We start from the raw sequence: 12,556 nt of genomic DNA, 5'->3' as shown, positions 1-12,556 counted from the left end.
CACATGAGTTACAAGTTACAATATGATGTCCCTAGAAAACATGAGATATGAGTTACAATATGATATTCCTAGAACACATGAGTTACGAGTTACAATATGATGTTGCTAGAACACATGAGTTACAATATGATGTCCCTAGAACACTTGAGTTACGAGTTACAATATGATGTCTCTAGAACACAAGAGTTACAATATGATGTCTCTAGAACACAAGAGTTAAAATATGTTGTTCCTAGAACACATGAGTTGGAATATTAAGTCCCTAGAACACTTGAGTTACGAGTTACAATATGATGTCTCTAGAACACAAGAGTTACAATATGATGTCCCTAGAACACATGAGTTACAAGTTACAATATGATGTCCCTAGAACACATGAGTTAAAATATGATATTCCTAGAACACATGAGTTACAATATGATGTCCCTAGAACACATGAGTTAAAATATGATATTCCTAGAACACACGAGTTACAATATGATATTCCTAGAACACATGAGTTACAATATGATATTCCTAGAACACATGAGTTACAATATGATGTCCCTAGAACACATGAGTTACAATATGATGTCCCTAGAACACATGAGTTACAATATGATGTTCCTAGAACACTTGAGTTACGAGTTACAATATGTTGTTCCTAGAACACACGAGTTACGAGTTACAATATGATGTTCCTAGAACACATTAGTTATGAGTTACAATATGATGTTCCTAGAACACACGATTTACGAGTTACAATATGAAGTCTCTAGAACACATGAGTTACAATATGATGTTGCTAGAACACATGAGTTACAAGTTACAATATGATGTTCCTAGAACACACGAGTTACAATATGATGTTGCTAGAACACATGAGTTACAATATAATGTCCCAAGAACACATGAGTTACAATATGATGTCTCAAGAACACGTGAGTTACAATATGATGTCCCTAGAACACGTGAGTTACAATATGATGTCCTTAGAACACGTGAGTTACAATATGATGTCCCTAGAACACGTGAGTTACAATATGATGTCCCTAGAACACGTGAGTTACAATATGATGTCCCTAGAACACGTGAGTTACAATATGATGTCCCTAGAACACGTGAGTTACAATATGATGTCCCTAGAACACGTGAGTTACAATATGATGTCCCTAGAACACGTGAGTTACAATATGATGTCCCTAGAACACGTGAGTTACAATATGATGTCCCTAGAACACGTGAGTTACAATATGATGTCCTAGAACACGTGAGTTACAATATGATGTCCCTAGAACACGTGAGTTACAATATGATGTCCCTAGAACACGTGAGTTACAATATGATGTCCCTAGAACACGTGAGTTACAATATGATGTCCCTAGAACACGTGAGTTACAATATGATGTCACTAGAACACGTGAGTTACAATATGATGTCCCTAGAACACGTGAGTTACAATATGATGTCACTAGAACACGTGAGTTACAATATGATGTCCCTAGAACACGTGAGTTACAATATGATGTCCCTATTACAACACATTTGAGATCACATGTGTTTTGATGCATATAGCAGTGATAAGATTACTGACCCTCTCTCCTCTCTGTCCAGCTATTCCAGGTGGTCCAAGGGTTCCAGGGATACCCTGTGTCATAGACAGAGAGAGCAGTTCAAGGCACACGTTAGGTTAAAGGTTAGTTTAAAGCATTAGGGATGTCCTCGGACACCAACAAACAAATTCCATATGTTTAAAATGTTTTTGGATTGTCATCTCCACAAAATGAACCTACCACATTGCCAGGCAATCCACGGGTGCCCTGCGTACCCTGCAATCCTGGAGGACCCTGGAAGAGAAACAAGGCTTCATTCACAACTGTCTATATGTAGAAGTATTATCAAATACACAGTCTTAAGGACCCAAAACTTACAGGGTCTCCTTGTCTCCCAGTCTCTCCTTTAGGGCCGATGTCTCCTTTAGGGCCCTGAATTGAAGGGGATAACAAACAAACTTGCCAGTCATTTAAGGATATGAAGGACGCTGAAATCATTCACTATAGTATGTCAAATTATGTCGAAGTTTGATTTTCTATTTTCCAATGGATGACACCTTATGTAGAGTCCTATACAATATACGGCGCAGAGAACATTGACGGAATCACAGAATCCAGACATTAAAACAGAATTCAACAATACATTTTTTATTATTGAGCTTAGCAGGGAATGAAATAAATGTATTGAAAAGTATTTAATTTGTCCGAGTTTATCATAAGACATGAATAGAATGCATCAGTGATTCGTATTTCCTGCAACTTTGTGAAGACGCTCTAGCCGTTACCGAGGAGGCTAAGGAAAACCGTCTTCTCAATGAAATGTTAACTACAAAGTATCCTATGCTTACCTGGCAGAAAGATATCATGATTATTTCATCAATTCAGGTTATTTGTTTTGAAAAGTCGACCATCACTTGTGCAAAACCACCGCTAAACAAGAGCCTCTTGCTGGGTACCCACTTGAAATAAAGGGTAACTAGGCTACAATGTTTCCCAGACCTAACAAATTGTCTCTCCTGGTGTGGTTTAAGCATTGTAGTGGACTTAGAACATCCATTTTTGTTGTTTTTCTAACAAAACAGAATTAGGCAAAAATTAAATGGATTTTATAGTGCCCAACTTATGTTATTGTTACTACATGGGTTGTGAATAGGTGAGTGTCCAATTATAAATAACATTTGATTGACTGACTGACTGATTGATTAAACTCCTTACCTGTGGTCCAGCCAGTCCTTTAAAGCCTGGTTCACCAGGCAGTCCTCGTTGACCCTTCAGACAACAAACGGGTTAGTAATATCCCCAGAATTATGTTCAACATCAAACAAATTATACCGTATTTTGCTCTTTCGCAATGCCAGATGATTCCTTTAAAAACCAAACACACAGTGCCCACCCTAGTGGTGGAGTGCTGTCACTATTTTAGTACACATAGAGAGAGCACTGTAAGTGCAGCAAGGTTGATGTCCATTTGACTCTACCAAATAAAGGGGGCACTTGAATCGATTCACATCTCTTCTACCATCTAGTGGAGAGTTTGGAGCATTGCTGATTTTCCCAAAATGCAGCCTTATCTTACTCCTTTGGTAAAAGGCTAATTTTATTCTGAATAACTCACAATCTCTCCTGGATTCCCCTGCTCTCCCTTTTCTCCTCTCGCTCCAGGATTTCCCTATGGAGAAAGAAAAAGGAAGAACGCATGTCCAAGTTGGGAAATCTAGCTGTATAGTAATACATGTTGTGTACAGTTTCTAGGACTGGCCACACACTGTTATAAACACCACATAAAAAATGCCTATACATACATTAGACCTGAAGAACATTTCTCACACAGAGCAGTGTCTACCAGCCAGGTCACACCAGATCGACTTCAGTATTCAACGTTTTTCCAGGATGTCAGGAAATGCCTTCAATACAGTCCACTGGGGGCTACGTGAGAGCCTATTACATTTAGTAGGCTAGCGGCCTTAAATCGCGCGCTCCAGCCCCTAACGATCGCGGATCCAATCCCAGTGCTAGACACTGGTTTAAATGTTTTATTTTCTGGTTTAACCGTCCCTGGACAAAAGTTGAACACTGAGTAAGTTGAAGTAAGACAGTGAGATCTTGTTGGTTTCTACAGTACTTACAGGCTCACCAGGCTCAGGGATAACATTGGCCACCTGAGAGAAAAACACAACAGAGAGAGAGAGACAAGTTATCCAACAAGCATCCTCAGATTGCAATGCACTTTTCCAATACGTTTTTTGTTTGCTTAGTTGTACATGGATCATTAAAAATATATATATATATATATGCATGACACAAATATTATTCGGATAACAGACATGTCAATTTTCACAGTTCGAATTTACTCCAATACGTCCTGTCCTTCAATGAGGTTTATTACAGTGTCTTAATATGGTCTTTTGCTCCATTCAACATCCCTTGACTTTACTCACATTTCCTGGTATTCCTGGAGTTCCCTTGGGTCCTGTGTCACCCTGAGGCAACACACACACACAGTGTGGGAATGTTAATTAGCTCATTACAACACACTAGTCCCCTGGTGGTAGTTAGTGAGACAAAGTGGAGAGGGAAGTCTCTGTGACTGATACACCCTCTGGTACAAGCAGGAATTATCTTTCATGCAGCTAGCATAGCTTTTATGCTAATAAGCATGCTTATCCAATCCCTCCTCAAACAAAACACAGTGTAACAAGAATCTTGTTCACTGTTACTGACTGTCAATAACACGTTCTAGTAACAGTAAAGGTAAGAGATCGTGCGGCGTTTAAAGTATGTTGTGACACACAGTAGCTAGCTGTTTACATGAGAGTCTTTGCAGATCTATCGTCTCATATCTCGGTCTTACCTTGTCACCTTTGTCACCCTTTGGCCCGAAAGAGCCATCTTGTCCCCTGTCACCCTAAAAAAAGAAAACACAAGACATAAACAAAACCGTAGAACACAAGGAGATTTAGATGCGAGCTGGCGTTGGGCTGAAGCACACATTTCAGGAATGTGGCTTTAATGATGGCTATGAGATCAATCTCACCTGTCCTCCTTTCTCTCCTCTTGGTCCAACGACCCCTGGTTGTCCAGTTAAACCAACTGGTCCCTGTAACACACACACACACACACACACACACACACACACACACACACACACACACACACACACACACACACACACACAGAAAGATTAAGAGCATGTGGGATGGGGTACTTTGAGTTGAGTATAATGATTTAAGGTGATAGCCATGTATTATTGACTTACACTCTCTCCTCCAGGTCCTCTTGGCCCAGGTGTTCCTTCTTCACCCTATAGGAGTGACACATTCTGTCATCATGAGATCATACGATTCCTCAGACAATGCTTGACATTTCTGTAACACTGTCTATTAACCACCTTGCAATCATAGCCGTTTGCATTAAAATGGGGAGCTGTAAGGAGCCATATGCAATAAGAAAATGTTAACTCTATAAATGCACAGCAGTGGCAGTCAGTGCCGATGAGGTTGGACGATTTTTTAATGAGCATGGCCTTATTTCCATTACAGCATATTGGATGACTGTCATTCATATTCCGTTCACCCAGTTCAATGTAACAGCGATAGGTTTAGGCTTCTACGTGATACTAGAATTTTCCCTATTCCCATCATGAGGTTGCTGCAACCTAGCCTATGAATGAAAGTTTACGACATACGTGAACGAACACAAGTCGAGAGACAAAATTGAGGTGACACAGTGACACTTGCACACTCTTGCCTGCATCTAGCTGATATATCTAGCTATCCAACAGTTGCAAACGAGAGTTTCTATTGGACAAATGCTAGTATGTTTATCTAGGTTTTGTTCTGTTTGCTTCAGTTTAAGAAACGTTTTCAACAGAATCGGCAGAATGAATACACCCCTGATCAAGCGTAAACACACAGTCCGGTTGTAGTCCTCGCATCCATGCGCTCTCGTCTCCTCTCACCTCTTCTCTTTGCTTGTGGACTTCAATGGACAACACATCAGATGTATGCGACCAGATGAAAAAAAACGTTCCAAGCCAAACCTCTACACACAGCCTACATCGTTGTCACCATAGCTAAAGTAACTTCATAGTCAGCATAGCTAATAGAACTAACGCGCAGGTAAACCCGCTACAATCATGCATTAACGTTACAGTGTAGTCAGTAAGCAGTTACACAGGTGGCAATACACTTGTAAAACCAAAAGCTTAGCTTGACTTGGAATAGTTCCAGTGTCCTGTTGGATAGTCATAGCCAGCTAGCTAATATAGCATCCCTCTATTTGAGCAGGGTGTTTTTTTGAGCAGGGATGGAGCAAGTTCCATTTGCTAGCTAAGTGGAACTGAGAGTAAAAAAAAGACTCACTATAGTATATATATTTCTCTCTTGCTTCTCCTTCATTTTAGAAGAAATGAATTTGTTCAAAACTGTTCAACTCTATCTTTGAGTCAATTACTCACCACATGTTTTGCACTACCGTGCTAGCTAGCTGTAGTTTATGCTTTCAATACTTGATTCATTCTCTGATCATTTGATTGGGTGAACAACATGTCAGTTCATGCTGCAAGAGCTCTGATAGGTTGGAAGACATCCTCTGGAAGTTGTCATAATTATTGTGTAAGTCTATGGAAGGGGATGAGAAACATGAGCCTCTGAGGTTTTGCATTGAAGTCAATGTACACAGGAGGAGGGAAGCTAGCTGTCCTCTGGCTACACCATGGTGCTACCCTACAGAGTGCTGTTGAGGCTACTGTAGACATTCATTGAAAAACAGTGTGTTTTTATCATTGAAAAACAGTGTGTTTTTATCAATTATGTGGAGACGTGGTTATATTTAGTATAGTTTTACCTCAAAATGAAAAAAACTTTAATGTTTTACCATTTTTGTTTTTATAATTCACTGAGAAGATGGTCCTCCTCTGAGGAACCTCCACTGATGCACAGGTATATCTCAGAAGGTTTCTATCCAACTCCCTGAGTTGAAACACAATGCCAATAATTTAGTTTTGCTACTCCTTTTCCTATTTAACAATCCCTCCAGCGCAAGTGAAATGGATACTTTAAAAGTCACCTTTATAGACTCCATATAAACTTTAGCCTGCATCACTTTTATGACGAGCCATTGATATGGCCAGGGTGTCCAGATATAGGTTTTATCTAAAATGGCACCCTATTGTAATTCCTATGCAGTTCACTACTTAGGCTTTAGGGGCACGGGTTGGAGCGAGCCGGTCGCATCCGCGCTTCGGTCTGCAGGTTGTATAACTTTTTCATTACATTTCATTACATTTCATTATAGTACAACGGTCTGATTTGTCTAATCTTAGCAATTTCTTCTTAGCTAGCTACATAGTCGTCGTTGTATCAAAGATAATTGCGTAATTATCGTATTTCGTCGTCTCCTATCTGCCCAACACGTTCACCGTCTACCGTAGCACTGTAGTAACTATCACACTCAACTGAACGACTTGATTAGTGTAGTGTTAGCTAGCTACATAGTTGTCTTTGCTGTCTTCATATCCAAGATAATTGTGTAGTTAGAGTGTGTAGTCTTAGAGTGATTATCTTAATTTACCGAGGTTAGCTAGCCAGCTATTTTGTCGTCCTTAACGTAGGAGACACTCCTAGCTAGCCAATAGCCAGCCAACGTCTACTGAATAGAACTTTCGCATTCCGGTCGCATTCCGCTTCGCTCCACAGGTAGTATCATATTTTCATTTCATTTCATTACAGTCCCAACGGTGTGATTTGTTTGATCGTAGCTAGCTACATAGCTAGCTACATAGCCGTCTTTGTTTCAAAGATAATTGTGTAGTCTAGAGCGATTTTCTAGGTTAGCTAGCCAGCTATTGTCGTTCTCCTAACGCAACGTAACGTAACCAACACTGCTAGCTAGCCAGCTTGCCCCGAAAAGCAGCATTGTAGAAACTTCACACTCAACGGAACGACTTGATTAGGGTAGTGTCAACAACGCAGCTAGCCTACCTCAGCAGTACTGTATCATTTTAATCATTTTAGTCAATTAGATTCTTGCTACGTAAGCTTAACTTTCTGAACATTCGAGACGTGTAGTCCACTTGTCATTCCAATCTCCTCTGCATTAGCGTAGCCTCTTCTCTAGCCTGTCAACTATGTGTCTGTCTATCCCTGTTCTCTCCTCTCTGCACAGACCATACAAACGCTCCACACCGCATGGCCGCGGCCACCCTAATCTGGTGGTCCCAGCGCGCACGACCCACGTGGAGTTCCAGGTCTCCGGTAGCCTCTGGAACTGCCGATCTGCGGCCAACAAGGCAGAGTTCATCTCAGCCTATGCCTTCCTCCAGTCCCTCGACTTCTTGGCTCTGACGGAAACATGGATCACCACAGACAACACCGCTACTCCTACTGCTCTCTTCGTCCGCCCACGTGCTCTCGCACACCCCGAGAGCTTCTGGTCAGCGGGGTGGTGGCACCGGGATCCTCATCTCTCCCAAGTGGTCATTCTCTCTTTCTCCCCTTACCCATCTGTCTATCGCCTCCTTTGAATTCCATGCTGTCACAGTTACCAGCCCTTTCAAGCTTAACATCCTTATCATTTATCGCCCTCCAGGTTCCCTCGGAGAGTTCATCAATGAGCTTGATGCCTTGATAAGCTCCTTTCCTGAGGACGGCTCACCTCTCACAGTTCTGGGCGACTTTAACCTCCCCACGTCTACCTTTGACTCATTCCTCTCTGCCTCCTTCTTTCCACTCCTCTCCTCTTTTGACCTCACCCTCTCACCTTCCCCCTACTCACAAGGCAGGCAATACGCTCGACCTCATCTTTACTAGATGCTGTTCCTCCACTAACCTCATTGCAACTCCCTCCAAGTCTCCGACCACTACCTTGTATCCTTTTCCCTCTCGCTCTCATCCAACACTTCCCACACTGCCCCTACTCGGATGGTATCGCGCCGTCCCAACCTTCGCTCTCTCTCCCCCGCTACTCTCTCCTCTTCCATCCTATCATCTCTTCCCTCTGCTCAAACCTTCTCCAACCTATCTCCTGATTCTGCCTCCTCAACCCTCCTCTCCTCCCTTTCTGCATCCTTTGACTCTCTATGTCCCCTATCCTCCAGGCCGGCTCGGTCCTCCCCTCCCGCTCCGTGGCTCGACGACTCATTGCGAGCTCACAGAACAGGGCTCCGGGCAGCCGAGCGGAAATGGAGGAAAACTCGCCTCCCTGCGGACCTGGCATCCTTTCACTCCCTCCTCTCTACATTTTCCTCCTCTGTCTCTGCTGCTAAAGCCACTTTCTACCACTCTAAATTCCAAGCATCTGCCTCTAACCCTAGGAAGCTCTTTGCCACCTTCTCCTCCCTCTTGAATCCTCCTCCCCTCCCCCTCCCTCTCTGCAGATGACTTCGTCAACCATTTTGAAAAGAAGGTCGACGACATCCGATCCTCGTTTGCTAAGTCAAACGACACCGCTGGTTCTGCTCACACTGCCCTACCCTGTGCTCTGACCTCTTTCTCCCCTCTCTCTCCAGATGACATCTCGCGTCTTGTGACGGCCGGCCGCCCAACAACCTGCCCGCTTGACCCTATCCCCTCCTCTCTTCTCCAGACCATCTCCGGTGACCTTCTCCCTTACCTCACCTCGCTCATCAACTCATCCCTGACCGCTGGCTACGTCCCTCCCGTCTTCAAGAGAGCGAGAGTTGCACCCCTTCTGAAAAAACCTACACTCGATCCCTCCGATGTCAACAACTACAGACCAGTATCCCTTCTTTCTTTTCTCTCCAAAACTCTTGAACGTGCCGTCCTTGGCCAGCTCTCCCGCTATCTCTCTCAGAATGACCTTCTTGATCCAAATCAGTCAGGTTTCAAGACTAGTCATTCAACTGAGACTGCTCTTCTCTGTATCACGGAGGCGCTCCGCACTGCTAAAGCTAACTCTCTCTCCTCTGCTCTCATCCTTCTAGACCTATCGGCTGCCTTCGATACTGTGAACCATCAGATCCTCCTCTCCACCCTCTCCGAGTTGGGCATCTCCGGCGCGGCCCACGCTTGGATTGCGTCCTACCTGACAGGTCGCTCCTACCAGGTGGCGTGGCGAGAATCCGTCTCCTCACCACGTGCTCTCACCACTGGTGTCCCCCAGGGCTCTGTTCTAGGCCCTCTCCTATTCTCGCTATACACCAAGTCACTTGGCTCTGTCATAACCTCACATGGTCTCTCCTATCATTGCTATGCAGACGACACACAATTAATCTTCTCCTTTCCCCCTTCTGACGACCAGGTGGCGAATCGCATCTCTGCATGTCTGGCAGACATATCAGTGTGGATGACGGATCATCACCTCAAGCTGAACCTCTGCAAGACGGAGCTGCTCTTCCTCCCGGGGGAAGGACTGCCCGTTCCATGATCTCGCCATCACGGTTGACAACTCCATTGTGTCCTCGTCCCAGAGCGCTAAGATCCTTGGCGTGATCCTGGACAACACCCTGTCGTTCTCAAATAACATCAAGGCGGTGGCCCGTTCCTGTAGGTTCATGCTCTACAACATCCGCAGAGTACGACCCTGCCTCACACAGGAAGCGGCGCAGGTCCTAATCCAGGCACTTGTCATCTCCCGTCTGGATTACTGCAACTCGCTGTTGGCTGGGCTCCCTGCCTGTGCCATTAAACCCCTACAACTCATCCAGAACGCCGCAGCCCGTCTGGTGTTCAACCTTCCCAAGTTCTCTCACGTCACCCCGCTCCTCCGCTCTCTCCACTGGCTTCCAGTTGAAGCTCGCATCCGCTACAAGACCATGGTGCTTGCCTACGGAGCTGTGAGGGGAACGGCACCTCAGTACCTCCAGGCTCTGATCAGGCCCTACACCCAAACAAGGGCACTGCGTTCATCCACCTCTGGCCTGCTCGCCTCCCTACCACTGAGGAAGTACAGTTCCCGCTCAGCCCAGTCAAAACTGTTCGCTGCTCTGGCCCCCCAATGGTGGAACAAACTCCCTCACGACGCCAGGACAGCGGAGTCAATCACCACCTTCCGGAGACACCTGAAACCCCACCTCTTTAAGGAATACCTAGGATAGGATAAAGTAATCCTTCTCACCCCCCTTAAAAGACCTAGATGCACTATTGTAAAGTGGCTGTTCCACTGGATGTCATAAGGTGAAAGCACCAATTTGTAAGTCGCTCTGGATAAGAGCGTCTGCTAAATGACTTAAATGTAAATGTAAATGTACTTTTGACCAGAAGTGCACTATTTAGGAAAAAGGTTACCATTTTGGACAAAGACAAAGAGTAGTATCACTGTACCTTAGGACCAGGTTTACCAGGGAAGCCATCCAATCCAGACTCTCCTCTAGGCCCCTATGGAGATGAATGAAAAACACAGCTTTATACATGTATGGTATTGTATCAGATATTATCCCAACTAACACATTACGTTGTCACAACGTTGCAAATAGGTTGTGAAAGAAGGTTGGTCATGGCATTACCATGTGACAACAATCTGAGAACATAAACGTGTCAGTAGGGATAACACACTGGCACACTGTCCTCCATGCCTTTGGAATGCTACATATTATTAGATGTTTCCTTACTGTTAGTAAGGAAGAAAGACCTGAACATTCAGTTGGTTAGGAAACATGAATCACTATTACTACTACACTGACCTTGTCTCCGTCATTTCCTGGAACTCCGTCCAGCCCATCGTTTCCAGGTAAACCCTTTCAACAATAAATATTATATAGGGATACGTCTGGGACACGAGTACTTTGACAACTCAATGGTACATCAGTGAATCATATAACATGTAAATGTGAAGAAAACAAATACAGTAAACTTACAGCTTTGCCAGGCTCTCCTAGTTTCCCTGAAAATCCAATCTCACCAGGTAGACCCTAAGCAAAGAATATATATACATTTTAGCTTTCTATTATTTCATTTCCTCTATGAGCTTTTGGAATGACAGCTGACAGTACATCTGCGCTGTACAGCCTTCAATGTAAAGGATTGTTGGTGCACAGAACTCACAGGAGGTCCAGTTTGTCCAGGGTTTCCTTGCCCTCCAGGAGGCCCCTGGGGACCCTGTAACGAGAGATGGCATCATCAATAAAGACTGTCATCAACCTCAGTCCAACAGGGAAGACATTCTAGGTTGGCCTGATATTCAGTCATAGCTCCAAGCTGTGGAAATATCAAGAGTTATTCCTGGTTGGCTAGTCACACAGTCAGGAAAAAGTCCAGGACCTCAGGCGCTAATTATTGCTTTTAAGAGCGATATGGACTCTAAATGAATTGATGTCATGTGGATGAGTTCCCGAAGTGGCAGAGCATATTTTCCCTCCAGTGGAAGTGTTTAGTGAAGCTAGTGTTGAGAGATCAGTAATGTCAGGTATGTGGTCCCTGGTGAGTAGTTAACATCAAGAAGAAAATGTTTTTCAATGAGCCAGAGCCTGATATAACAGCTGTGCTGATAACTGACACATACTCCATTCATAATATCAGAAAGAGATCTTATGAAGCAGCGAGTCATACTATTACACATAGCCTTCATGTTCCAACAGATTGTTTTGTCATGGAATATATCTGTAAATGGTCTGATGCTGTAGGACACAATAAAGAGCACCTGCAATATATAGCACATAGACATGAAATATGTTTCTTACAGGAGGTCCGGGTAGCCCATCGACACCAGGTAATCCACTTTCACCTTTCTTGCCCTGAAAAAGATAGACGCAAAATCAACCCTCACACATCAAAACATGTCAAAATGGGAGAAAATAAACATGTTTATTCACTTAGTACAATCAACCCTTTAAAACCTTTGTTGCTCTAGCAACTCCTGTATTCAACTCTCTCTCATTCTCTGGATTGTGATATCCTGCCCTCTGCAGGACTGTGTAAGCTACAGTGTCATGGTTAACCTGAGACGGCCTTAGTGCTGTGACTGATATATGTAAAGGGTGGGGGGTGGACAGTTATTTGAGGCTTGTCAGGGAAACAGTTGACTAATGATGGCTGTGGTGTGGACTGCGGTCTGTGTGAGGAACCAGG

The 12,556-nt window shown here is 43.9% G+C and overlaps 1 protein-coding gene across 3 annotated transcripts in view; it reads right to left on the bottom strand.

Moving 5' to 3' along the window:
- The window catches only part of LOC115131477 (collagen alpha-1(XXII) chain-like), a 70,353-nt gene that overhangs the window by 23,970 nt on the left and 33,827 nt on the right, over positions 1 to 12,556 (bottom strand). For all 3 annotated transcript variants that reach the window (XM_065020439.1, XM_065020440.1, XM_065020441.1), the window contains 15 exons: positions 12,169 to 12,222; positions 11,534 to 11,587; positions 11,347 to 11,400; positions 11,173 to 11,226; positions 10,814 to 10,867; positions 4,789 to 4,833; positions 4,567 to 4,629; positions 4,384 to 4,437; positions 3,971 to 4,012; positions 3,659 to 3,691; positions 3,148 to 3,201; positions 2,748 to 2,801; positions 1,911 to 1,964; positions 1,773 to 1,826; positions 1,574 to 1,627 (listed from right to left, as the gene is read on the bottom strand). In XM_065020439.1, coding sequence (XP_064876511.1) covers positions 1,574 to 1,627; positions 1,773 to 1,826; positions 1,911 to 1,964; positions 2,748 to 2,801; positions 3,148 to 3,201; positions 3,659 to 3,691; positions 3,971 to 4,012; positions 4,384 to 4,437; positions 4,567 to 4,629; positions 4,789 to 4,833; positions 10,814 to 10,867; positions 11,173 to 11,226; positions 11,347 to 11,400; positions 11,534 to 11,587; positions 12,169 to 12,222 — 777 coding nt within the window. The remainder of the gene's footprint in view (positions 1 to 1,573; positions 1,628 to 1,772; positions 1,827 to 1,910; positions 1,965 to 2,747; positions 2,802 to 3,147; positions 3,202 to 3,658; positions 3,692 to 3,970; positions 4,013 to 4,383; positions 4,438 to 4,566; positions 4,630 to 4,788; positions 4,834 to 10,813; positions 10,868 to 11,172; positions 11,227 to 11,346; positions 11,401 to 11,533; positions 11,588 to 12,168; positions 12,223 to 12,556) is intronic.

The sequence above is a fragment of the Oncorhynchus nerka genome, linkage group LG7 (genome assembly GCF_034236695.1).
Source record: "Oncorhynchus nerka isolate Pitt River linkage group LG7, Oner_Uvic_2.0, whole genome shotgun sequence".
Taxonomy (NCBI): Eukaryota; Metazoa; Chordata; class Actinopteri; order Salmoniformes; family Salmonidae; genus Oncorhynchus; species Oncorhynchus nerka.
Note: the sequence above shows the minus strand (reverse complement) of the source record. Positions and strands in the feature narration are given on the sequence as shown.